A 27,333-nucleotide genomic window follows, 5' to 3' on the forward strand; every position below is an offset into this window, starting at 1 on the left:
TACAACAATACAAAGTATATATCAACAAAGAAAGTTATAGATTTGAAAGAAAAGACTAGAAACACATACCTCTATTGCATTTTTCTAAGACTTTTCTCTGTTCAAGAACTTCCGAATTTAAAACATCTTTTTCTTGTTTAACTTTATTTACCTAAATGTGATATTGTGAGAGGAGAAAACATCCAAAATTGTAAAACATGACATGATGATGGGTGACTTATACTGCTGTTCAATTTTCAACACGATGCTACATTAAAGCAATAACTGCCTTCACTGTGTTAGGCTTTTATGAAAGCATTTTTATAGCCTCAAAGTAGCTGTTTAATTTAGGATATATATCTGGAACTTCTTTACATATTCCAAATAGCATTAGCATTGCTTCTTAAATATGGCAATGTTCTAGTCATTCAATGTAAATGATTGACATTTTAAAAGGAAAAATCCAACTAGACTGCACCCAAAAAACACCTGAATCATTTAATCAGAGATACAATATTAAATTTTGGCATTCACTTAACACTTTGATGACATTTGGCTTACGTAAAACATACATAGATTTTTTAAAAATAAAAAATACTTTGACCTTTGACTTAAATAAAATACATATGAAAACCTCCCCTCAAAAAGACTTCAATTTCTGAAATAATTTTTGGCATCACAGGAAAAGAGAGTATCATAGAAGAGTTCTAAAAAAAAGAATATAAAGTTATATACAGCAAGTGGATAGATCTCAAAAGCATTATGGTGAATTTAAGAAGCAGGTTTATATAGTTAAAAACATTCAAAATACTAGTCATTGTAGCAGATATGTAAATATAATCACTGAAATCTTAAAAACCAAGTTCAGGATAATGGTTGTTTAGAGAAACAGGGCAGGGAGTCAGGAAAATGCACTCAGGGAGAGAGACACACAGGTTTCAATAATATGTTAATGTTTTATGTACTGAACTGCACAGTCAGCATATGGAGGTTCATTACTTTGTTTTTTATACTTTTCAGATGTCTGAAATAATCTTAAAAATACTAACTTCTGAAATGGCTTCCAATAATATCTCTAAGTGGGAAGGAAGAGAATCATCAATAAATAATTAAAACTGAGAAATGGAACGCATCAAAATGTCTTTCTCTCCTACGATGACACTCAAGAAACAAGCTAAGATGATGGTCCTGAAAGGGCCCCTGAATCCGTCAGCACTTCCAGAGAGTCTGTGAACTGGCCTTTTTCAGTAGAAGGTATACTACTGCTTTCTGTTTAAATTAGTAACTGGTATACCCTGCTCAGTGCTTCCAAAACATCATTCTCCTTCTTCCCACTCACACTTACTGCCACAATAAGTAAACAGTAACTGAGGCTGGGAGGTAGATGGGCACTGCTTCCCAACCTTTTGCACATTCTGGTCCTTAAGAATATGTGCATGGGAACTGGATGAGGCTGCTCACTGAAGGGACAAATACCCTGGGACACTTGATGTCACTGGCAAGATATCAAGGTGCCGTGACACATCAGTTGGGAAACCTTGGCTACAGACTCAGAACCACTGACACAAGTTAAATCGAGTCTGCAGAGGCAGATTCTTGAAGCAAAGAAGGCTAAGTACGTGTTCTTGCTTTTACAGACAATTCAGAGGAAAAAACAAAAAGATTCTCCAAACACCCACTTGAACCCATTCTACTATCTACCATATATGCCTGTGTTGGGAGGTACAGAGGAGGAGAGCCTTTCTCTACTGAGTTAGCTCTCGACTTGAGAAGTAAAAAATTATTCTTCACCAGCAGCAACAGTGAGTGATTTCAGATGCAGGTATCATTGTCACAAATCTACAAACAGTGAAACATGTGGGATAACAGGAAACACTTCAAGGCTATTTTAGTACATTATTTCCTGTGCGCCAGAGTGGGCGCATGAATGCTTATGATCTTACTTTCTATACCTTTTTGTAGGTCTGGAAGAGTAGGAACAAGAGAAGATTAAAATTGCTACATGGTTCTCATGTCAGAAATTAGCTTCCAACAGCAAGTTTTTGATGCAGCCCTTCCCCAAACATCTTAAAACACTAAAGGTCCTGCCTTTCGGGCCTAAGATACATACTTCTTCTGTTACTTCTACAAGTCTGCTCTTGAGATTTTCCAGTTCGATGGCTAGCATCTTCTTTTCCTCCTGAGCGGATACAATTTGATCTCGAAGTTCTGCATTTTTAAAGAAAAAATAAAGCCTTGTTTTTAAAAGAAGAAATCAATCTTGTCAGAAGAATTGAAAATACCAGTCCATGAGCAGTTTACCGTCAAAGGTTTTCAACAATTAGAGGAAAATGAAGCAGCAAAAGACAATGGAAATTTCACTTGTTCCCCTAATATAGCTATGTTTCTTAAATTTTCTATCAGGCATTCTCACTATGTTAAATGTACTAGATTATGTTTTCTCTGCATTGTATCAAACCTATATTCTAGAAACTGTCTGGCATTTTAGCAGTAGAATTTTTTAAGCTTTTAGCAAAACAAAATAAGGCATTGTACTAATTTCTTTTTTATTTTATAATGGCCATGGGCTCTTGTCACAATGCAATACAAACAAACGGGGCAGCTAACAATTTGGAGATTTTGATTTAAAGAAAAAAATCCTGATGTGCTGCCAATTTATAGCCCTTAAACATTATTTGAACTGAGTCAAAATATAACCTATTTGAAAAAGGGTTAATTCTAATAATTTTCTCTCCAGAGTTGTGGGTGTTTTGTTTCTTAATTTATTTCATATTTCATATTATTGAGATTAACTGAAAACTGTGTTACTAGAATGAAAATATTAGGCACTATAAGTGCAAAAGCTTCTGGTGCTATATTAAAGTTACTTCGACCACTCAAATGTTAAGAAAAAAAAAATACATGGACCAGCACAGTACTTAAATTTATACCCAGGCCCACATAGCTTTGCCACTTAGCTTTTAAGTGCTTTTAATTTCTTACCCTTCTCCAAGGATAATAAGAAATGCTCTATGTGGTTATTTACTAATAAATTAAATCAAACTTTTTACATGAACCCAGATTAATGAAGGGGCTCTCAAGAGACTTATTTCAAAACCACTTTCTCCACTGCCGGACTAATCTTGAAAAAGAATCAGAGACCCGTACCATCCAAGATCTAATAGAAGGGAGAAAGAGAAACAAAAGGAAAGCCTTTAAACCTCCTCTCCCTTCCTGCCAACATAAAGACAATTTCTTCCCAGGTGAGAGGGTAAGAAGGGCTTCCCAGGTGGCTCAGTGGTTAAGGAATCTCCCTGCCAAGGCAGGAGACGCAGGTTTGATGACAGGGTCAGGAAGATCCCCTGGAGGAGGAAATGGCAACCCACTCCAGTAGTCTTCCCTGGGAAAGCCCGTGGACAGAGGAGCCTGGCGGGCTGTGGTCAGCCCATGGCATCACAAAGAGTTGAATACGACTTGGCAGCTGAGCACACACAGGGTTAAAATGGCTTTCTTTTTACTTTCTTCTTTATATTTCCAACTGAAGTTTTATCTACCAAACCAACAAATATTATTCTTGACAGGTACGGCAAGTTAAAATGCTCCAATAATTACCAAGCCCCAGATTGTTTTCCTACATCCTAAACTATATGTGTAGTTAAAGAGCTTATATTAAAAAACTTAACGTGTACCTCGCAGATGTACTGTGTGGTTCGCCTTATAGAACTACTTGGGGACCAACACAGTTGCTTAATACTACATACTGCTTCTAGCTCATTGCTTGAATCTTAGGAGAAGTTCTTGGAGGGCAGAGACAAAGCAATTTCGGGAAGTATCTTCCCCAAAGATTTCAACAGAGCAATCAGACTAATAGAAGGTGTTGGCCAAATAAATTGTTATTCATTCTTTCTTTCATTTAACAAAAATATCTTAATACACAGTCCTATCCTGAAGACATGTATAGGTTAACTGACTGTTCCCTGTCAAGACGGTGCTTTCAAAAGTACCTAATCCCAAACAAGAAAGTAACTCATAAAGCTATAGTCATCATGATTCTCAACTAGACTACCCTCTGGGACAAATAATCAGAATTTTTTTCCAAAGAAGGACCCAGGCATCAGTATTTATTGAAATCCTTATGCAATTTCAATGTGCAACCAGGGTTGAGAAGCATTATCCTAATAGGAGTCAAAACCACGTTCAATAATTAAGCCAGGAATCCTACCTTTGATCTGCTTCTGACACTGTACTGAGACACAAGTCTTGGCAACATCCTCTGGGTCCATCGCTGAATCTTCATCGTCAATGTTAATCTCCTCAGTTATTACATCTGGCCCCAGCTTGGCCATATATAACATGCTGATTCTTTTCAATGCTTTATTTTCTTTATTTAACTAAGGCAAATATAAAGACAGTTATTTTAAGAGCAAATGAGTGTCTTGGATTTTTATACAATAGTCAAATTAAGCGTCTCTTTGTCTACACGTTCATCAACATTCACAGCATGAAACAGAAGAGTCACTAAATATTATCTTATTTATACTTTTTAACATTAAACTAATTAAGAAAGACGTATGCCTTACAGCATGTGAAAATGCTAGTTATAACTGATAAATACAAGAAGAATTAAGATAAAACATCAGAATAGATTATATCAAATTTCAATTTATCCAGTATTAATAGTCTGAATTTAAGACACTTTATTTGGTTTGATGCTGTGCTGTGAACACCTTTTATATGTTTGTTTGTCCCATACTCCCTATTTTCTGGACATTGCCACTGCCTCTTCATGTTCCACATAATTTCTGGAACAGCCAAGTTCTCCCAAAGCAACTCCTGTTCTCCTGGACAGGAACTCCTGTCCCTGTGTCTGGATGTACAGTAGCTACTGGCAACCACACCACACCACTCAACTGAGGAATAGAGAAAGGCAGTCTGCCGCAAAGCCAAAACGGAGCCAATGTGCAGAGACAGAGAAAGGCAACAGACAAGGGGTTTCCCACAGGGTTCCAGTCCATTCCTAAAATGCTACCAGCTCATGGATCCTATGGGATTCTCCAATATCCCTCTGAACAAACTCCTACTTTTTTTTCCCTTTTCTTGCTTAAACTAATTCAAAATGTCCTTCTATCTATCCCTAGAATTCTAATAATACACAATAGGAGAAAGTTCAAGATATGTTTCTATTATCTCTATGTCACTGCAGATAAAGCAAACCTAATTCATTGATGTATTTAGTACGCCCTTTATGTAAAAAATGAGCTGGTTATTAATTATCATTACCTTCTTCAGCTCCTGTATTTATGTGCATATAAATGTTAGTACAAAGCACACGCAAAGACTAAACTTGATCCAAAGTCCACTGAAGCAAAGTATGATTTTTCTTTATTCCCAAGACTATAATATGAAAGATCTTCTCTTATTTAAGTAGGAAGTGTTTAGTAGATTGCTTTCTCTAGTATAAAATGTAAGATACAGAAATGTGCTTGCATTTAGTAAGGGCTGTTGGCCATCAAAACAAGTTTTGAATTTAATAACTGACATTACTGCCCATTATACAGAGTGAAGTAAGCCAGAAAGATAAAGAACATTACAGTATACTAACACATATATATGGAATTTAGATAGATGGTGGCGATAACCCTATATGCAAAACAGAAAAAGAGACACAGAAGTACAGAACAGACTTTTGAACTCTGGGGGAGAACGTGAGGGTGGGATGTTTTGAAAGAACAGCATGTATACTATCTATGGTGAAACGGACCACCAGCCCAGGTGGGATACATGAGTCAGGTGCTCTTGCCTGGTGCACTGGGAGGACCCTGAGGAGTCAGGTGGGGAGGGAGGTGGGAGGGGGGATCGGGATGGGGAATACGTGTAACTATATGGCTGACTCATGTCAATGTATGACAAAACCCACTGAAATGTTGTAAAGTGATTGGCCTCCAACTAATAAAATAATATTAAAAAAAAAAATAACTGACATTGAATATAAATATAAATATGAATAGAAAAAATTCACTGGAAAGCTAAAGGCCCTTCTCTATGTAAAGCTTACACCAGAATAAGATGTTTAGTATGGCACTTTTCTGGCTTTGGTCCTTCATTTGTTGTCATGATTAGGACCCCTCAGGATTTCTCTCAGGGAAAGCTCAGCCCATATCACTTGGGGAGATCTGATTCTTATCCAAGTAATATGGAGGCTAAATATATCCAAGTAGCAAGGTCTGGAACACAAGAGGGTTCCCTGACCTCTCTGGGGAATCAGGAAGGATCACTCAGGAATGGCTATGAACCCTTCCCTGGATTCTTCCTGGGGAGGCTGGCGAGATCCATTCAAGGAATCAGGCACAGACTTTTACTCCCAGTCCCCAGACACAGTTCCAGCTTCTAGCTCTCCATATTACAGGAGAGGATCAGAGACACGATATAAGTCCCATGATTTCCCAATCCCTCTTCCTTCGGATGGACAATTCAAGTAAGCACTGGCGTGGCTTCTTTGAACCATGAATGCGAGGGCACAGCACCAGAGGCTCAAGGGTCACTGTCAGTTCTCAAAGGGTGACATCTTTTCAGAATGCAGGGAGAAAGAACAATTTAAGAAACGAGTGGAAAAACTCAAGAGCTAATTTGTAATTCTGCCTCCTAATAAACAAATGGTTCCCAACCCAGCACATTACAATCTGTAGAGTTAAAAAAAAAAAAAAAAAAATCCAATATGCAGGCCCTCCTCACCAGGCCAAAAATCTCTGGCAATAGAGTCCAACGTAGTACTTCTTCAGGGCTTCCCAGATGATTCAAACGTACTTCAATACTGAGAATACTTGACATGGAGGAATGCAGTACTTGGGTATATATTTCTATACAATTAGCAGCAGCAGTACTACAGCAGAGCTGAGAACACAGCTCTGCAATCAAATTCTATCTCTACCTCTAGAATAATCTTTCAGTGTTAGTTTTTCTCATTAGCTAACTAAGGATTAAAATAGTCTCCATCCCACAGTATGCAGATTAAGTGACATATTCTATATAAAGCATTTAACACAGTAAGTGACTGACAATAAAAATTCAGCAAATATTGCTAATAGTAACAAAAGAGATTTATTCTGTGTCTAATTTTCCTCCAGAAATCATTTATAAGCTAGTATTCTTCAACCAAGGCATTTATCTACACAACGTTCCGTTCCCCAGGATTCATGAAAAACTGAAAATACTCATTTTTGCCATCTGATGCTTAACATATTACTTCCCAGGCCGTCATCAAAGTAACATTTGATAACCTAACAGTTAACAGTTCTGCCCTCAAAAGAGTTTAATGCTCCTATCAAACCAGGCACCAATATCTACCAGCTATTTGGCTGTAACACAATTACTCTATTCAACAAAGTTACTTTCTCAAGAAAAAAGTCAAACATAATTTCAAAAGTCTTCTCTGGAAACATCATTTTCATATTCTGAAAGAAGAAAATACAAGATTTATACACATAAAATCTTATGACCATATGAAGTAGAAATTTTTGAGAACTCTGAATTCACAAATTGAAGCTAAGCAATGTCACTGCAGTTATTAGCCATCAGGTTATACAGGTTAATGCACGCTACTTCTGTTTCAGAACTCTTCTAAGTTAGAAGGCAAAAATAAACCTTTCACAACACTGCAGGAACAGAATCTTATGCTATATTCAAATTTAAACAGGGTTTTTATATAGAGCACAGTTTATTGGATATGTAAAATACAAAATAAGCATGTTAAATAGACTTGGATCATACGATCTAAATAACTGGTCTACATCTTATTGGTTTAACTTTCACATTTCAGCAAAGCAAAGTATCCACATTTGCTTCTAAGGAAACAATGTAAATTGCATCATAAGAATTAAACATTCCATTTGTCCTTAATTTGAGAGCAAAGACTTGGAAAAATAAGAACTTACAGAAACTTTGCTGTTTAGAAAATGAAAACTATTCTCAAAAATGACAATTAATACTTAAATCAGGATGTGTTACTTTCATTTATTGATCACACATATAATGAGGCTTCCAAACTTTGTATTCAAAGCTGTAGCTTCTTTCACATCTAACGAGCATATTGATAGTATTTAATTGAATAGATTTTTTTGGTTTTTTATTCTAATGTCTACATACACTGTATTCTAAAGTACACTGTAGCCTCAAAAACAAACTATTTGTCCATTTTCAAAAGGGCTTCTTAAAGAAGAGAAGACACACTCTACGTTAAGGGTCCTATTATCAACACTAAACTGTAAAAATGACCCCAGAGATTAGTAACACACTGTCATACACAGGGATGACTATACAGTCACCTGGCAACTTTTTCAACATTCACATGCCTGGGCCATGCTACTAGAGCAGTGGGTCTGGGTATTCTTAAGAAATCAATCCTGGTCTACCTTGAAAATTATGACATGATAATCGCAGGTTAGATGTGTGAATTCTTCCGCTCAAAATCAACTGTTAAATACAAAAGGGGGGAAAACAATAAAATAATTTTTAAGGGGACCAGTGACTAAAGTCATCTCAAACAAAGTCTGTCCCATTCTCACTTTAGTCCTAATTCAAGGTTATCCTGTCATTTAAGATGAGACAACAGCCATCTAGGGAACAGAATTAACCTGGTCAAAGTCCTATATGTCCAAAATTATATAACTGGTAATAAAACCTGTATATACTGCCTCCCAAACCATTGTTTTCCATAAACTGCCAGTCCTGAGAGATAGTCAGAGTTCTCACTTTGGGTGTATTATACCAACAGGAATACTTGTTAAAAACAAGAGAAAATACAGAAACTATCCTTAGCTGCTACAAGATTTAGAACAGCTAGTATGCTCCAAATACATTTTTCCTACCTGGAAAATGAAATGAACAAAAGGAAATGAAAAGAAATTCAAACAGTATTATGAACCTGTGAACACTAGTGATATACAGAATAGAGGCTCCATGTTATCATTCCTTTTAAAGCAATGGCCTCTATTGCTATAGATTCTTCGGACAAGTAATGGAAGAGAAGCTATATACACACATTAATATACTTATTTAGGTTCTGCCTGCGTATCTTATGAATTCTAATGTAGTGTCGTTATGCAAACAATTAAGCAAATACCTCTAGCAAGCACAATGCTAATGCACATAGATTAAATTGACTGATTGACTGTCTGATGTATAGAATTTCAGGTGCATCCAAAGAAACACTATGGAGGTAGGTGACAGTGGAGTGGGGAAAGAAACAAACCCAGCATCACTAATGAAATTTGGCTGAAAATTGCTGTAATCCATTTTCTGATGAAGTGGTTCAGATGCATTTTGCCCACCCAAAATATGTAAGACAGAGATAAAAATATTCCTTAATAATAATGTACTTCTGATGAGATAGAATATAGAAAATTACACACTTGGTAAATTCATCAGCTAGAAGCAATCAGCGGCATACTGGAGGTCACCTTTAGCATGCCCTCACTCTGCTTTCAAAAATAATCACCTGAAATGTACAGTCTGAGGCTGACTTTTTCATCTGATTCAAACAGGAAACACTCATTGCTTTTTGATGTCACTTTCGGTTAGTTTTAAACTTGGTTAGCATTTTAACCAAATGCACAGACATCTGGAAAATCGAGTTCAACAGACCACTCTGGGACTATTTTCACAGGCAAACACACACACACACACACAAATACTGAGACACACATATACAAACACTTCTTTTTTTATAATCAAAATAATCTTGGCATTAAGACAGATATTTACATAATCACATTTCAGGATTCTGAGACCTCTGATGAGGATCAGAATCAACTGATTAGGGAACTAGAAAAGCAGAAGAAAATAGATGTCACTATGCAGAAAAGCCAAGTTGAATTTTAAAAGCTCAGGTAGAATTCCTTTATATGAAATGTCTCACCTTTGTTGCCAAAGCTTCAGCACTTTCTCGACAAGTCTTCTCTATTTCAAGATGGTTCTGCATAAAATTCACTTCCTCTATAACCATGTGAGAAACTAGGAATGAGGGGGAAAAAGTCTTAGCATTCAGAGATTAGTCAGCTATTCCAGAAGCCCACACATCTTGTCCCATGATTAAGAATACTGTAATTCTTTAGCTGGCAAGACCTTTAGCCATCATGGAAAAAAAAAGTGTTGAAGATGCTGCTCTGATTAAATCTTAGCTAAAATTTGAATGTAGAAGGAAAAAAGAAAACAAAGAACTTTTATGGCTATTACACATATTTTAGGAAAGCTATTGAGAATTTTTTGAGTCTCTTTTCTATGTAGCGGTCTATATAACTACATACATGTCTGCTAATTTAAACAAAAGAACCTCTCATAAATTAAAAGTGGCAAATATAATTTCCTTTTCTTAGTAGAATGTAACTTATGCATCTCCTAAGGAAAACTAGCTAAAGATGTTTAAAAATAAATCTTACATATTGATCTCATAACTAGAATAACAACATGGCAGCTTAACTAAGTTGAGTATTTCAATAGTAGTCTTTATTACTGACAAAGTATTTCATAAACTCCAGGGCAGAAAACTATAGCAACAAGATTTTTGCACTAAGTGATAATAAAAGTTGATGGTAACAAATTGCTTCTCACATCACAGACTGTCAGGAAGATTAAAAAAAATAAACTTGACGTTTAACCAATGTTTCAAAAACAGCAATTCTCAGACTTTTTGGTAGCTGGTTTATATAAATGAGATTCAAAAGTACAAAATTATTGAGAACTTGAGTTATACTTTGAAGATCAAGTAAGAAAAATGCCAAATCCTTTTACCCATACTTCTAGTTGAAAAGAAAATGCTCAGAACCTCAAACTTAACTGTAGACATGTATATTTATTGATATTTATTTGGTTTAAAAAAAAAAAAAAAAAAAAGCAAAATTAAGGGCACCGAAATGTGAAACCCAACAAAGTTAGGCAAAAAGCACTGGGCTCACATAACACAAAGAGAGATTACTTTTGCTTCATTTAAGCTTAATTAACCTGCAATTATGATTAAACTCAGGGGAAAAAATTTCTCTCCAAATTAAATACAAAAATGTATTACTTCCTAAGTCCATCCAAAGTTCTTATTATGTTAATATTCAAATTCATAAAGCAGCACTAAATGGCCAGAAACATCTCTAACCTTGACATTTTTTCAGGGGTAATAATGATCCGCAGCAAATGCAGGCCAACCAAAAACCACTTAACTAATTAGTAGTTGCAGTCACCGAGAAAAACATGAATCAACACTGTTATTACAAGTGGCACATTTGAGTGGCATCTAATTATGAGTTGATGAGCACGATACTTGCATTATCAACATTACTACTGCATCCCATCAGGGCCTAAAAGCTGCTGATGGCACTGACTTCGAGAAACTCCCACTCAATGGTGCAGCAGCACCCAACAATCGGCTTGGCAGGGGCCCCCCTCACTAAATGACACGTTAAGCGTAATTACTGGTAGACATTGTAAATAAACAGGATTGGAAGTGAAAATTGTACCAAGTGCATAAGACACAATCTGACACATTGGAAGTGGCAGCCTTAATTGAGAGTTTCTTTGACTGCTCAAGATCATTTCAACTGCATTTCTCAGAGGACAGTGATTATAACTGTGGAGACAGACGGCATAATGGTATCAGCACTGCTGACAGAGCAGTGAATTAAATTGTATCTGCCGCTGGGTGAAAGCCTTGATGAGAGGTACAGATGCCGTAGTGGTCTTATCATTATAACACAATGGCTATGTTGTCATCAACCTTTCTGGCTCCAATTGAAAAGAAATGATTGTGTGTTGAAGCTCTCCCCCACCCCCCCACCGCACCCCCCCTTCTCCTCTTCTATCTCTTGTTCTGAATAGAACCAATTTTCAGAGAGCTATGAAATCACGCAATAGGTCCTAAAATGCAGCTGCTTGGCATACAAACGGGTCCCCATTAAACTGGAATCACACACAATATGTGTTTATGCCAGAAGAACAAATAGAAGCTGAACACAGGCCAAGTTTATTCACACACACAAAGACCATGTAGCTCTTCATCAATATAATTGCCTTTTATATTGTAGTTTAAATAATAGGCTCTATTATTTCCTTAAAGTCCTAATATTCCTGGCATTTTATCACTATGTTTACAAGGTAGGTTCTTCAAAACTGTGAAGGAAAGAGAAAAGAAACCCACACAATTTTTACAACATCAAATATTACTTCAAATTTTTAGCCTTAACTACTTGACACCTTCTACCACAATCTGGTATTTCTAACTATCATAACAAAAACATAAACACTCTGCATTTCTCATAAGAATTTGACTTTTTATTCAATAATATTCTTGCTCATGGAAGAGTAAGAAAAATCATTCCACACTAGAAAGGTTTAGCCCCAGTAAAGAGAGAGAAAACAACAACAACACTTATTTTCTAAACATTTTGTAAAAAGTTGCCCTGTAATTTAACTTGATAAACTTAGCTGGGCAACGCTAGTCCACATTTTCTCCAGTTCTGATACAGTATACTCCATCAGGTAAGTTTTTATTTCTTCTTATAAGCGGGAACAGTGGAAAATTTAAACTCTGCTTTAACTTTCAGTTTAAAAAATTATCCCAATGCTAAGCTGACACCAGAGAAACCTACTTACAAACTTTCTAGATCCAAAAGAAAGAAGCATATTTCAAAGGGCATCTATATCTTTACAAAGGATGATCCAATTTCTAAAACCAAAAGTCAGGTGATCTGACATAAAACAAATTTTTTTTTTTTATGACACTGCGTGGCATGTGGAATCCTAGTCCCTCAACCAAGGATCAAACCAGTGCCCCCTGCAGTGGAAGTAAGGAGTCTTAACCAATGGACTGTCAGAGAAGTCCCAGAAATTTTTTTTTAATATATAAGTTTATTTACTTTCAAATGATAAAGATTTTTAAAACTTTAATTGTTCATTTAATGATTTGCCTTACAGCCCTAAATTCAGGCTTTCCTCATAATATCCACAATCCATGACCAGTGCTTTACCTAAAACACCTATAATTTGGATGACAAAAAGGTTTAAAAAAGAAAAAAGATGAACTTTAAATAAAGTGACCCAACTGCAGTTATGTTTTTAAAAAGTCCTAGTATTTTAGAAATACATATTGAAATATTTACAGATCAAATGATATGACTGGAATTAGTTTCAAAATAATCTGAGGTCAGTGAGAACAGGTGTATGGATGTACAGAAGAAGGAAGACTGGACACAAACTGACAACTTTTGAAGCTGTGTGGTAGGTACATGGCGGGGGTCGGTTCATTATATATTTTTTACTTTTGTACAAGCTTGACATTTTCCATAATAAACATTTTTCTTAATGACTCTGAGAATTTGGAAGTATAACCTAAAAGAGTATCAACTGTGGCTTCTACCAGTCTAGTCGAATTAGCGAAGTCTGACTCTCGTGTTCTATGACCCCAAAACATTCTCATATACTTGCCATCATAGAATGTATCACACTGTAGGGGCACTGGGGTTCTTTTAATTTGCTTTGTCTTCTACTGAGTGAGCATCAGGGCAGAAAAATTCTTCATTCATGGCTGACTCTCTTGCACCCAGCACAATGCTATGTAGGTATTCATGTCTGTGTGTGTCTGATGACTGAAAAACTGTCTCAGGCCTAAGTTCACATGTGAACACCCCTTTCATAGGGATGTTCCCTGTAGCACAGAATGGCTTAGGAAACAACCACTATCACCGTTTATTGGGCCAACAATGTGTCTATTGTGTGCTGAGCCCTGCACATGTGTCCGCTCAAAGATCTTCAAGACAATCTTACAAGGTAGGTATTACCATAGCAGTTTTGTATTGGAGAACACCGAGGCCTGGAGAAGTTAAGGAACATACCCCAGATTACGGAGTTCTAACTGGTAAAGGCCAGCCAAAGCGATGTCTAGAGGACTCCAATGTTCTATGTTCTTTTCTAATTGCTCATATTTAAAAATGCCACCCCACCCAGGGTGCTGCTTCCTAAGCAAAACTCCTCTCCATTCAGTCCATTCTTAGCAATCTTTAGATGCAGGGTATCTCTAATGTATACGTGGCAAACATACCATAAATTCTCCTGCAGTATCAGATTACTTAAAAAGGTTTTCATGTAGTGAGAAAACAATCATGAAAACTAGAGGTATGCAGGAAAATTGGTAGGCCCTAAAAGAGAGCAAAGGATCTAATGCAGAGTGGCCTAAAAGACATGAAGGAATTTCACTTTTACTTTCATCTGCTTTCCAGGGAACACGGCTTTGCTCAGCAGTGGTGTACTTTGTCCAGAAAGACAAGAAGAGACTCAGGAAGAGCGGGCAGAGGGCCAAGAATCACAGGGAAATATGGGCAAAACCAGCTAGGAAAAGTATGCCAGGCTAGGAAGAGTTGATCCCGACAGTCTAACAAAGCTTTTCCTCACCCTCTTTTGGCTGTTCCTCCTACACTAAGGGAACTAGAACTAGTAGGGAAACATTACAGGGAGGCAGATTCCAATTTTGTACCAATGTGGAGACTATGCCCGAGCTAATTCATGGAGGGTAAATGATCTGAACTCTTAGTACTGAAGGGCAGTCAAGCCCTGGATGGCACAGTAAATGAGATGATGGTAGCAGCAACAACTAGTATTTGCTGAGTGCCATGCCAGGCACTGTGTTCAGCACGTTTTACATGGGTTATCTCATTTAATCCTCAAACAGCCTACAAGGTACGGTCATTTATCTCACTTTTACTAGTGCAGAAATTAATTGTTCGGGGCATACAGGGATTCACAGCAAATGGTACTTTTCACTGGTGAAAACTGCCTCACTGCCTTCCAAATCTGAATTGCTACCCTCTGTTCTAAAGTCAAGAACCATTTATCTCAGGCACAGTTTTTTAACAGATGAAGTTTTCTTAGTTTTCATTTTCTGTTCTTTTGAAACTGAGTGAAGAGTCAACACTGTTTTCCTGCCATCCAAACTTAAACCAGGCTGATGCAGTAAAGGTAAAAACTGAATGAATACAATATAAAAAGGTGAATTCTTTCAGGCTCTGAGTTGTTCATAAAGAGAAATGCAAATTTTTAAAACTATCAGAGATATTTAGAGGAAGAGAAAGGGAAAAGAGAAATTGTAGATGAAAGCAAAGTTTACATGTTACTCTAAAGGTAATTATTTTCTACATGTAAGGATGTCATACAATATCTTTCCTTCTTTGTCTAAAAAAAAAAAAAAAAAGATACAAATGAACTTACTTACAAAACAAAAACAGACTCTCACAGACTTAGACAAGGAGCTTTGCCAGGGAGGGGATAGTTAGGGAGTTTGGGATGGACATGTACACACTGCTATATTTAAACAGATAATTAACAAGGACCTACTGTATAGCATGTGGAACTCTGTTCAATGTTACGTGGCAGCCTGGATACAAGGGGAGTTGGGGGAGAATGGACATATATATGTATGTGGTTGTGTCCCTTCGCTATTCACCTGAAACTATCACAACTGTTAATCAGTTATACTCCAACACAATAAAAATGCAATAAATAAAGTTTAAAATAAAAAGGTTTTTAAAAGATAGAACTTAAGATTTCTTCAAGGGAAAAAAAAAGGAAGTTAATTTGGTAGAAATTTGTTTCCATTTTTTGCATAACACAAACGGCAAAATCTCTACTACCTACCTGGATCAAAACATTTTATGATAACTCCAATCATAAGAACTTGAACTATTCCCACTGCACACAGTAGGCCAGCCCAATATCAATAACTAATTCAAATACATTAACTTTCAAAAATGTCAATGGTATAATTCCTTCAGCTGTAACTCAGTGTCAGTTTGAGTGTAAGAAATTCCCATTAATCCTCTATTAGGGAAGGAGAAAGTCCTAAACAATTGCCATTCACATATTCACAGATAAAAAAATGTTTTCACCTATGGCATACTATGACAGTAAGCCAGCCATAGCATATTGGCCACCAAAGACAGGTTATTATCAACAATATCCCCTTTAGGTTTTCCTTGTTACAGCCAGACACCTGAAATAAACTAGCTACTTTACCTCCAGCAAGAATAAATGTTGAAATGTTTTGTAGTGTAGTTACCAAGTCAACGCTTTATGATATAATCAAACCACCTGACTAACGTGGCATCTGAGAAGGACGGAGAGAGGCCTTGCTTCCAAGTGGGAGGGAGGGTCACTTTCCCGGCTAAAGTCTGGCTTTCCTGGGACATATTTCCTTCTGAACCTTCTGAGCATGATCAGAATTTTAGGGGAATAAAGTAATAACAGATTTACATCACATAAAAAAATAACACAGCAAAAATTAAGAAATTATAGCTTTTGTGAGACTATCACTTTCCTTGGTGAAAGAGCTATTTTCAACCATTCAAATTCCTAAAATGTGTAAGTTCTGTAAACCTAGAATTTCCTTTCTATGAATTAACCTAAGGAACTAATCAGACCATTGTAAAGATGTATGAATTAGAATTCTTATTATGGCATTACAGATAATTCCTAAAAACCAGAAATCATCTATCACTGAAGAACTGTTTAAATAAATTATGGTACTATATTATGATAGAATACTGTGGGTAACACTAAAAACTGATATATTTCTCTACTAACATGCAAAGATGACCATGATATACTATTTACTGAAAAGAGTAGGCTGCAAGACTGAGTGCAAAACTTGACTGCATGTTTTTGTTGATATATTTCACAGATAAAAGATCAGGAAAGAAAGACTATAATACACTAATGTTGGCTTTTATCAGAGTCAAAGCAACAATTTTTGCTCTCTTTTAACTGGTATGCATAGTAAAAATTTTCATAACAAGTACAAACTGTTACTTTATATATATATATATAAATAACATACTTATGAAACGATAATGCTCAATCCATTTCTTTAAAAATCACGATAATGCCAGAGCATTTTTTTTTTTTTTTTGGCAAATGGGAAGACAATTCTTCCTTTCTTGGCTGCCCATTGCATCAGGAACTAAACACAGAGTCCGTGCCTACCCACATAACCCCAAAGCACAACTGTATGTGTTAGAACAATTCCACTGAAATGCTTACATACTTTTCTGAAATTCCTCCAGTTTTTTAACTGCTTCATCTCGTTCTTGCCTAATTTTGTCACACTGAAACGAAAACAAAACAAAAATGTTAAGTTTGTATCATAAGTTTGGAAAGACAGAAAGGGTAAATTTATAAACAGTTTTAGGAAAAGAAACAGAAATTAAAAATCTTTAACAAGCATTAATGATACATCCAGAAAAGACGAAAACTCTAATTCAAAAAGATCCATGCACCCCAGTGCTCACAGTAGCACATCTACAATAGTTAAGACAAGGAGGCAACCTTAAGTGTCCATCAACAGATGAATAGATACAGAAGGTATGTGAGATATATATACACACACACACACATATATATATGAAAGCTATGACAAACCTAGACAACATATTAAAAAGCAGAGACATTACTTTGCTGACAAAGGTCTGTCTAGTCAAAGCTGTGGTTTTTCCAGTAGTCATGTATGGATGTGAGAGTTGGACCATAAAGAAAGCTGAGCACCAAAGAATTGATGCTTTTGAACTGTGGTGCTGGAGAAGACTCTTGAGAGTCCCTTGGATTGCAAGGCGATCAAACCAGTCCATCCTAAAGGAAATCAGTCCTGAATATTCATTGGAAGGACTGATGCTGACGCTGAAGCTCTAATACTTTGGCCACCTGATGCAAAGAACTGACTCACTGGAAAAGACCCTCATGCTGGGCAAGATTGAAGGCAGGAGGAGAAGGTGATGACAGAGGATGAAATGGTTGGATGGCATCATCAACTCGATAGACATGAGTCTGAGCAAGGTCCAGGAGTTGGTGTTGGACAGGGAAGCCTGGTGTGCTGCAGTCCATGGGTTTGCAAAGAGTCAGACACGACTGAGCGACTGAACTGAACTGATATATATATGACCGTGTGAATATAGCACAACTTTACATTTTAATTCTACCATGTCAGATAAACATATCTGGGACATGCTTTGGGGGGCTTCATACCTCTGGATATATCCACAGTAAGGGAATATTACTCAACCATAAAAAAGAAATAGTCCCATTACAGCAGTATGGATGGACCTAGAGACTACCATACTAAGTAAGTCAGGCAGAGATAAATATATCACTTATATGGGCAATCTGGGCTTCCCAGGTGCCATTAGTGGTAAAGAACCCGCCTGTCAATGCAGGAGACATAAGAGACACAGGTTTGGGTTTCCTGGGTCAGGAAAATCCCCTGGAGGAGGGCATGGCAATCCACTCCAGTATTCTTGCCTGGAGAATCCCATGGACGGGGGAGGGTGGGGAGCTACAGTCCACAGGGTCGCAGAGTCAGACACAACTGAAGTGACTTAACACACACACACACACACACACACACACATGGAATCTAAAAAATAATACAAATTGATTTATTTACAAAACAGAAACAGACACACAGACATAGAAAACAAACAACTATGGTTACCAAAACAGAGAAGGAGAGAGATACATTAGCAGTTTGGGATTAAACAGATACACATCATGGCTTCCCTGGTAACCCAACTGGTAAAGAAACTGCATGCAATGCGGGAGACCTGGGTTCAATCCCTGGGTCGGGAAGATCCCCTGGAGGAGGACATGGCAACCCACTCCAGTATTCTCGCCTGGGAAATCCCCATGGACAGAGGAGCCTGGCGGGCTACAACCCATGGGATGGCAAAGAGTCAGACACAACTGAGCGACTAAGCACAGCACAGCATACAAAACAGATAAACAACAAGGACTTATTGTTGAGCACAGGGAATTAAGGGCTTCCCTGATAGCTCAGCGGTGAAGAATTTGCCTGCAATGCAGGAGACACAGGAGACGCAAGTTCGATCCCTAGGTCAGGAAGAATCCTCTGGAGAAGGCAATGACAACCCATTCCAATATTCTTGCCTGGGAAACCCCATGGACTGAGGAGCCTGGCAGGCTATAGTCCATAAGGTCACAAAGATTCGGACACGACTTAGCAACTAAACCATTTCAGCAACCAAACCACAACAATCACAACAGGGAATTACATTCAGTATCTTGTAATAATCTATACTGGGAAAGAAGACAGAATAAAGGAATCACTCTGCTCTGTACATGAAATTAACATAATACTATAAATCAACTATAGTTCAATAAAAAAAAGAAAACATATTTTTAAAAAGAAAAAAAATATGAAGGAAAAAGAGGCATTAATGGCCACATGGTATTTATAACCGCTCACCAGCATGATACTTGTACCATTTGTATCTGGCCAATTTTCTCAGACCTTCTAAGATAATGAGTCACCTTCCTGCTTATTATCTCCTCAGTAACAGACCAATTTAACATCCTTGAGTTAAAATGCATTCATTCTTTAAGAGAATATTTGTGCCTCTTCTCAAGCAGGTATTTTGCTGGCATAGTAAAAGCCCCACTCATTCACAGGGCAGATTCCTGAAACTGCGTAGTTTCAACTATCCAGAACCCTGGGGAATATAGGAAGTGGTCACTCACTACCTGGAGACAAACTCCTGCTCAACATCCTATGCCCTCTGTCACTCAAGAAGAAACCATCCTTGTATCCTTACAATTCTGAATAGAAGGAGGTATAGCAAATTAAAATTAAAACTAAAATCATGGCATCCGGTCCCGTCACTTCATGGCAAATAGATGGGAAAACCATGGAAACAATGACAGACTTTATTTTCTTGGGCTCCAAAATCACTGCACATGGTGACTGCCACCATGAAATTAAAAGACACTTGCTCCTTGGAAGAAAAGCTATGACCAATCTAGACAGCATATTAAAAAGCAGAGACATTACTTTGCCAACAAAGCTCCATCTAGTCAAAGCTGTGGTTTTCCGGTAGTCATGTATGGATGTGAGAATTGAACTATAAAGAAGGCTGAGCGCTGAAGGATTGATGTTTTTGAACTGTGGTGTTGGAGAAGACTCTTGAGAGTCCCTTGGACTGCAAGGAGATACAACCAGTCCATCCTAAAGGGAATCAGTCCTGAATATTCACTGGAAGGACTGATACTGACACTGAAGCTCAAATATTTTGGCCACCTGATGTGAAAAACTGACTCATTGGAAAATGAGTGGAATGTTGGGTTTTTTAAAAATTCATTAATACCTTCAGGGCCAGTTTAGACATGTCCATTTAGTCAGTGATGCTATCTAGCCATCTCATCCTCTGTCATCCCCTTTTCCTCCTGCTTTCAATCTTTCCCAGCATCATTCATTATGAGCACTGAATTCAATTCACCCTGAATTTCACAAAATAGGAAGTATATAACACATTTTAGGAAGATTTTCATCAAAAATGTCTAAAACTTTAAAAAGTGATTTTAGCTGTTAGAATGATAATTAAAATTTTAGTTGTGTGAGAATACTATTACACTATATATAATATAACACAACTTTATATTTTAATTCTACCATGTCAGATAAACATATCTAGGATATGTTTTGGGGGATTTCATACCTTTGGCTATTTACACTTTTAAATGTCATTGGCTAAAAATTATGATGTCACTGACAATCTGGAAAAACCAAATTAAAATAATGAGATCTTCTGACCTAACAGACTGGCAAAAACTGAAAAGGTCTGGTACCAGGAGTCGGAAACTCTCACATGCTGCAGGTGGAAATGTCAACTGCTATATCTACTTTAGAGATAAACTAGCAAAATTGGAATTGCAGGGACTTCCCTGGTGGTTCAGTGGTTAAGACTCTATGCTTCCAATGCAATAGGCATGGGTTTGATCCCTGGTCAGGGAACTAAGATCCCACAGGCCTTACGGCAAGAAAAAAAATTGGAATTGCATATACCCTATGACTCAGCAATTACACTTCCAGATTCCATCACTAGAATCTCTAGTAATGTGTACAAGATGACCTATACAAACATGCTATGCATTTATAACAACAATACACCATGGTATATCCATATAATACACTATAAATAAAGATGAATGAACTAATGTTTTATGTATCAATGTTTTATAATGTTTCATATCTATCAATATATGTAAACCAGATTCTCAAAAATCATAATGCAGAGTAAAAGGAGTTATAGCATATATATATCAAATGATACCTTAAACACACAAAAGTACTTCATATATTTACACTGCATCTGTATATTTCCTGATACATATGGTATATATATAAAAACATGGAACAGAAGGATATACATAAAATATATGAGAGTAGTTGCCTCTTAAAAGCCAGGGAGAGGGAGGGTCAAGGGTTGGGTGACACTGGGGACCTTCAATTTTACTTTTAAATTTCAAAAAGTAAGCTAATTCTGTGACATGTATATGTGCCATAATATTCTCTGCCCTTTTCTATGCTTTTAAAATATTTTTAAAATTAAAAAAATTAAGCTATTGTTCAGTTTTGTCTGTTAGTCTATCAAGAACTGAAACTTTTTAAGTTTTAGTTTTAAAAACCTCCGTCTATTTGGATAAACCCATTCTGGCTAGCATACACAAAATGAGTACACAGTGCTAAACTAGCAAAGTTATTTACTTAAATCCTGACTCAGACCCTCCATAAGAGAGATCATGCAGGACCATTTTCTAAAGGAAAAGGAATATCCTTTCATTAAAGCTTTCTTGTGGGAATTTAACTTCTGCTAAAAAAATTAAGTAATTCTAATACAGTGTCTAGTCCCAACTTAATGTGTAAACCAAATTCATTGTCTTTTGGTGTTTCAAGTTCCAAGCACTGGACTCCTGGATTCTCAACTAAGTTTATGAGATCCTTTCCCCACCAGATAGTGTAACACCTCGCTTTAGGAGCGCGCTAGCCAGTTGACTCGGGAATGCTCCTCTCGTTTTCCTGAATGTGGCACCTGTTTGCTTTGCACTTCCCCACCAGTCTGCCAATCTGCCCACCCATGCCCAAGCTCTTCCCTCATAAGGCCCAGGAAGACATGCTTTGGTTAATTACAGGTCTTAGCAATCACAGTCTCATCCCTACATTCAAGTAATGTGTTTCTACAGTCCACCTATACATTTTCACACTAACTCTACAGCCATCATCAGCAGCTTCAAAGCGGTCTCCCAACACACCAGCTGTGTTCTATCAGAGGTCTTCATGTTGCTTTCTATTTTCTGCAACCATATTATGATAGAACTGGCAGCCACAGAATTTACCATCTGCTATGGATACTGAAAGGGGTTGTGGGGGTGGGGAGGGGGGAGAGATTTACACATGCTGCAAAAGCAACTGATTTATTCCAAACCAGAGCTGAGCAAAATATGGAGGATACATCCGTTTACTAAGCAGAAATCCAAACATCTACTTATTTCATCATTTTAGGTGAACCCAGAAATATATCATGTAATCTTTATCTCGTTCCACCAACAGGAAGAAATGAGCAAAGATTCTGGAAGGATGTTACCTCTTTATGTCCCACAGAAGCCCCTCACCCATCCCACCCTGTCCTCTCTCCTGCTTGCGCAGCTGCACCAATTGCAGAAACTGCTTCTTTTTGTGTGAGAATTGCTCGTGAAGACTCTGCAATAGCAACAGATGTTCTTGGGCCCACATCACTTAATTATGATGCTCAACGATTCTCTGCAGCTCAAGGCTGGGGTAGAACCCAGCAGCATGAGTGCTGGCTGGCTGAAGCAAGCTGGGTAACATTACATCTATTCTAGAGTCTCTATTCTGGCACTTCGTGAAGTGGCGAATTGGCCGGTGGTTAGCCTTGCTGGTTTTGAAAGCTTTTAATATTAGAAGCCCTGGTTGTTGTCCAGAACTCTTCCTGAGGCTCATCCAGGCAGATACCTGGCTTCGGAAACTACACCAGCATTTCAAAGCACCGGCAGGCTGACTTACAGAGGAAAGTCTTTCCAGGGTGAACCGTGCTCCCTTCTCCTCCACCAAAATGGGCAGCTCTGTTCTTTCTGCCTCACATATTATCCAACTCCAGTTTATACTAAAATGTCTGCTCACTGGGGCTCGGCAGAAGTATAGATAACTGATTTAGACACTAAGATAGCTTTATAGTTTGCTGTGTGTATGTTTTATGCAAGAAAACCTCTGATGTTCTGAAATGCATCTAACTTCCACTGACATAAACATTCATTTTTTTTTTTTAAACATTCGTTTTTATCTCCATGATGCACAAACTTAACCAAGAGTTGTGAGTCTATAGAAACCCCAATTTGGAGCCCAAGAAGCGCACACATGCACTGCCTACACAGGACAACAGAGCAGACGATCTGGACAAAGACCACTCACTACCTTACGGTTGACTGAATTAGACTTCTAAGCAGGTATCTACTGTAATCACTGAAAGTCTTTATTTCCTTTCTCCAAGTACTGAACAAATTATTCATAAAGGCACTGAGTTAAGCAGGAAAAAAATACAGTGAGAAACATATCAGGCAAAGTGCTCTCATAAAAGTTATGATCAACCAAGAAAGATCAACAATGAAATGAGCAATTTATAATAACACTTGCTATAATGAGAGAAATACTGCAGTACAAGAACACACAGCAGAGGCTATAACATTGAGTCTGAAGAGGTCTCATCCCTACACCATTTTTTACTTATTTTTCTTAAACTTCATTCCTTTTTTGTCCAGTTATAATATTTAAAAGTTTAAACAGGCACAGCATTCGAATTGTGCGTATCTACCTGTTTTAGCATCTTTGGTGATGCTGTTCAAAAAACCATCATTTTTAATATAAATCAACAATTTTATTGTTCTACCTCTGTAAGTCTGGCTAGAACTCAGCTGAGCTTATCTTTAAAGAACATAGTAAATTAAATCATTCCCACTAGGACGGAATTCTTTTCACTCTCTTTCTCTTTTGCTGGTGTTCTTTCTTCCAATTCAAAGTTCTTTCCCTCCAATTTTCACAGGCAATAAAGTAGTAGCTGCCCCCTAAAGCTGTCTTACAGCATTCTCCAAATTCTAGGTATTGTGTGTTAGATGGAAACACATGTCATCAGAACAGAGATCCTTGCTCTTTGTTTCTGGATAGATTGCTGTTAATAAGAGACTCATTTTCACTTTCAAACTGCTAAGTAATTACTTTTTCTCTGGCACAACCACTTGCCCCTCTGTTCTAAAGAAACTGCATGTATGTGAATGTATTATGCATGAACAGTTAGCATAATGGGTGCATATCTTGCTCTGTAGAGTGGCTTCTTTATTGATTTCTTAAAAATAAAATACTTTGGGACCTTCACCTCTGAAATTTACACAAGATGAAGAAATTTTAACAATAGACAACGGAGCTAAGATGCAAACAGTATCATCTATCTTGCTTCTTGAAACCTAAGTCTTGGAAAGTGTCTGTCTCTTTCCCTTTTCATTCATTGTTCCTGGCAAGCTGACAGAACCGCCTGATGCAGGGTTACAGTAGCTCACCCAAACGACTTCTAATCAGCCACTTAAACATTTATTCATTTCAAAACTCGATCTCAGAACATAGTATTAAACATAAATACTTACTGTTCAAAGGCAGACATTCTTCTATTCTACAGATTTCTTTCTTTTTATGCACACTCCACACACACCCCCACCACCCTGAGAAATGTGAAAGCTATTCCATTAAAAGCTCAAAGAAGCTTTGCCCCCCCCCACCTCCGTATATAGGAAAAAACCACAAAGGACTATGACAAAGATCCTGAATGAGTCATAAAGGATGCCCTTCAATTGTAGAAGCATGACTAACACATTTAAATATGATAACAGCTTCACAAGCAGGGTGAAACTTCATTTGGTCGACTTCAAAATATATAGTCTTCTATTTTTCTTTTACCCCCAAAATAATTTGGAAGGGTTATTGAAATCAATGTGATGTGATTTCAGTTTCTAACATATTGTTGATAATGCTACTTAGGCAAAAAATAGTGGAAAGTAACCACCATTCCATCATTTACACCTATAATGATGTCTTAAAAAAAAAAAAAAAAAAAACTAATCCAACCCAAACAACTTACCTGTGCCCTATATAAGATTTTGATAATGAATTTTGGTTGATAAGATGTGATAAGTACATAAGAAATATACAGGTGTTTCATTACAAAGAAGCAACAATCTTGCTTGTGAGAGACTTTGAAAAAAATATTTAAGTGATATTTAAGTCAAGCATTAAGAGATAATAAGTTTGTCGCTTGGAATTGGGTAGGCATCTTGTCTCTGTTCTTTTTCCCATCCTACCCCCAAATTCTAAGCGTTCATGGATTCGCACAATTCATCACAGTCATTTTTTAACTTGCCTGTATCCCTCATTAGAGTAGTTTCATACTTAAGAGTCGGATATTTGCACATTTTTCTTTACATTCCTGTGCTCAGAAGGCATTCAGCAAAAAGTTTTCCTTTCAATACAAGGTTTCCTCATCAACTCAGATCCTCATTCCATCCTCAAAAAAATTGATAAAAACCAAAAGATGATCGTGTTACACTGTTCTTAAAAAGGGAGAACTGCAAAGGGAAAGCCCATTAAGACATTGGCCCACCATCCCAAATCTCCTACTCTGACCGTTGGATTGCACCGTGTCAGAATCTATACACACGCACGCACAGGCGGGCACACACGTGCAGATGCACACAGAAACACACACACACGAGAGTTTTTCTAATGTAAGATTGATCTGACATGTAACTTTCAGTTTTTAAATACAAACCAATATAAGGTACAGAAGGACTATTGAGTCTGATCATTTCTGGTGGAAAATCCCTGAGCTAACAATAAAAAATAAAGAATAAAACCAAGACTTTTGTGGGAAAAGTCAATTAGCTCCCCTAAGTTTACCTGCTTCAAAATGAGTATTTGTAGTCAGGATACCGACGTCTGAATCTAGACTCTGTTAAGCCCTGAAAAGGAGGTTGTGAAAGTGCTACGTGCTCAGTCATGTCTGACTCTCTGTTACCCCATGGACTGTAGCCCACCAGGCTCCTCTGTCCACAGGATCCTCCCAGGCAAGAATACTAGAGTGGGTTGCCATTCTCTTCTCCAGGGGATCTTCCCAACCCAGGGACCGAACCCAGGTCTCCTACACTGCAGGCAGATTCTTTACCTTCCACGCCACCAGGGAAGCCCATGCTCAGCCCTGAGGTCCTTATTCCTGGGAAACAAAGCTGGCACAGGGTTGTTGGGAGCATCAGATAAGGAAGATAAGGGGATGCACATGACCTGCAGTAGCTTCTTAAAAAAACAGTCTCTTCAGCAACTGCCTGTTCTGAAGAAATTCACATCCTACCACTTGTCTCAACAGAGGAGATTCCAAACAGGATATAAAAAGATCTACCCAAAGGAATCATATCCACTGTCTCTTCCCACTGATAAGGTTTGTGACCAGACAACACAGACGGTTAAACTTAACGTGGACACGTGGAAGGAAAAAACTTGCTGTTTATTTTTCTGGTCCCTTCCATGTCTGCAAAATTTGCCCACACTGAATTAACTACGGCAAAAGGAGTCTTACTTTAGACTCCTATCCTGGATGAATTTAACTGAACTTGTTCGGGGTCACGAAGTAAGAATAGCCATGAATATCTGCTGATGTGGACTGCACAAAGCTCACACAGCCAGGCAGGAGAAAGTGCTTTGCCAGAGAAAATGGTGTTCTCCATTTACCACCTCCAGAACTAAAGCTGCTTTTACTCGTTCTGTGCTGTATAAAAAGGCTTTTATTATAGGCTTCCCTCCTTTGTCATACAGCCCCCTTTCGGGGAAAAATCTGCAGTAATAAGCCTGCTAGTCTTTTAACACAAGATAAACAAGAGTGTGGTAAACTTAAAACCATCCTATTTTGTTTTACCCCATCACACAACATTCCATATCGCTTTCATGTCTTTTATTCCCACTTCTGTTAATAGTTATTTTTAAAGAATGAGTACAGGAGCAGGTCAGTAGAGATGTTACAAAACTTTCTGGACACACTCTGTGTAGAGAAACATGTAAACAGGTAAAAGGCCAAGTTAATTTTTAATCCTTCTTTTGCCAAATGCATTTTACCTGCCATTCACTTGTATTATAGACGGTTCACTTAAAAACTTGCTGCACAAAGTGGCTCGCCGTTAAACAACTTTCATCATCACTAATAACAGATGTTTATAGAATGTCTACTATTTTTAGGGCAATGCTAGGTCTACAAAAAAGCAGGGATTAAAGAAGGATAAGGAAAAAAAACAAAAATACTTGTTCCTCTTATGTTATTCATGTTCTCCTAAATCCTTCCTTCTCTGTCATATGGAGGCATGTTTGTTTTCCCTAGTCCTATTTTCTACATAAATCAGAGTTCTCCTGAATTAACTCTTCCTACTTGATTTGCTCTTTCACTCTTGGACCAGAAACAT

General features: G+C 37.5%; 1 protein-coding gene across 1 annotated transcript in view; it reads right to left on the reverse strand.

The window, feature by feature from the left end:
* Positions 1-27,333, reverse strand: part of SHTN1 (shootin 1) — a 101,970-nt gene that overhangs the window by 55,798 nt on the left and 18,839 nt on the right. The window contains exons 3-7 of the mRNA XM_065923404.1: positions 17,030-17,090; positions 9,872-9,966; positions 4,181-4,349; positions 2,090-2,187; positions 70-151 (exon numbers count right to left, since the gene is read on the reverse strand). Coding sequence (XP_065779476.1) covers positions 70-151; positions 2,090-2,187; positions 4,181-4,349; positions 9,872-9,966; positions 17,030-17,090 — 505 coding nt within the window. The remainder of the gene's footprint in view (positions 1-69; positions 152-2,089; positions 2,188-4,180; positions 4,350-9,871; positions 9,967-17,029; positions 17,091-27,333) is intronic.

The sequence above is a fragment of the Muntiacus reevesi genome, chromosome 2, assembly GCF_963930625.1.
Source record: "Muntiacus reevesi chromosome 2, mMunRee1.1, whole genome shotgun sequence".
In the NCBI taxonomy this organism is placed as follows: Eukaryota; Metazoa; Chordata; class Mammalia; order Artiodactyla; family Cervidae; genus Muntiacus; species Muntiacus reevesi.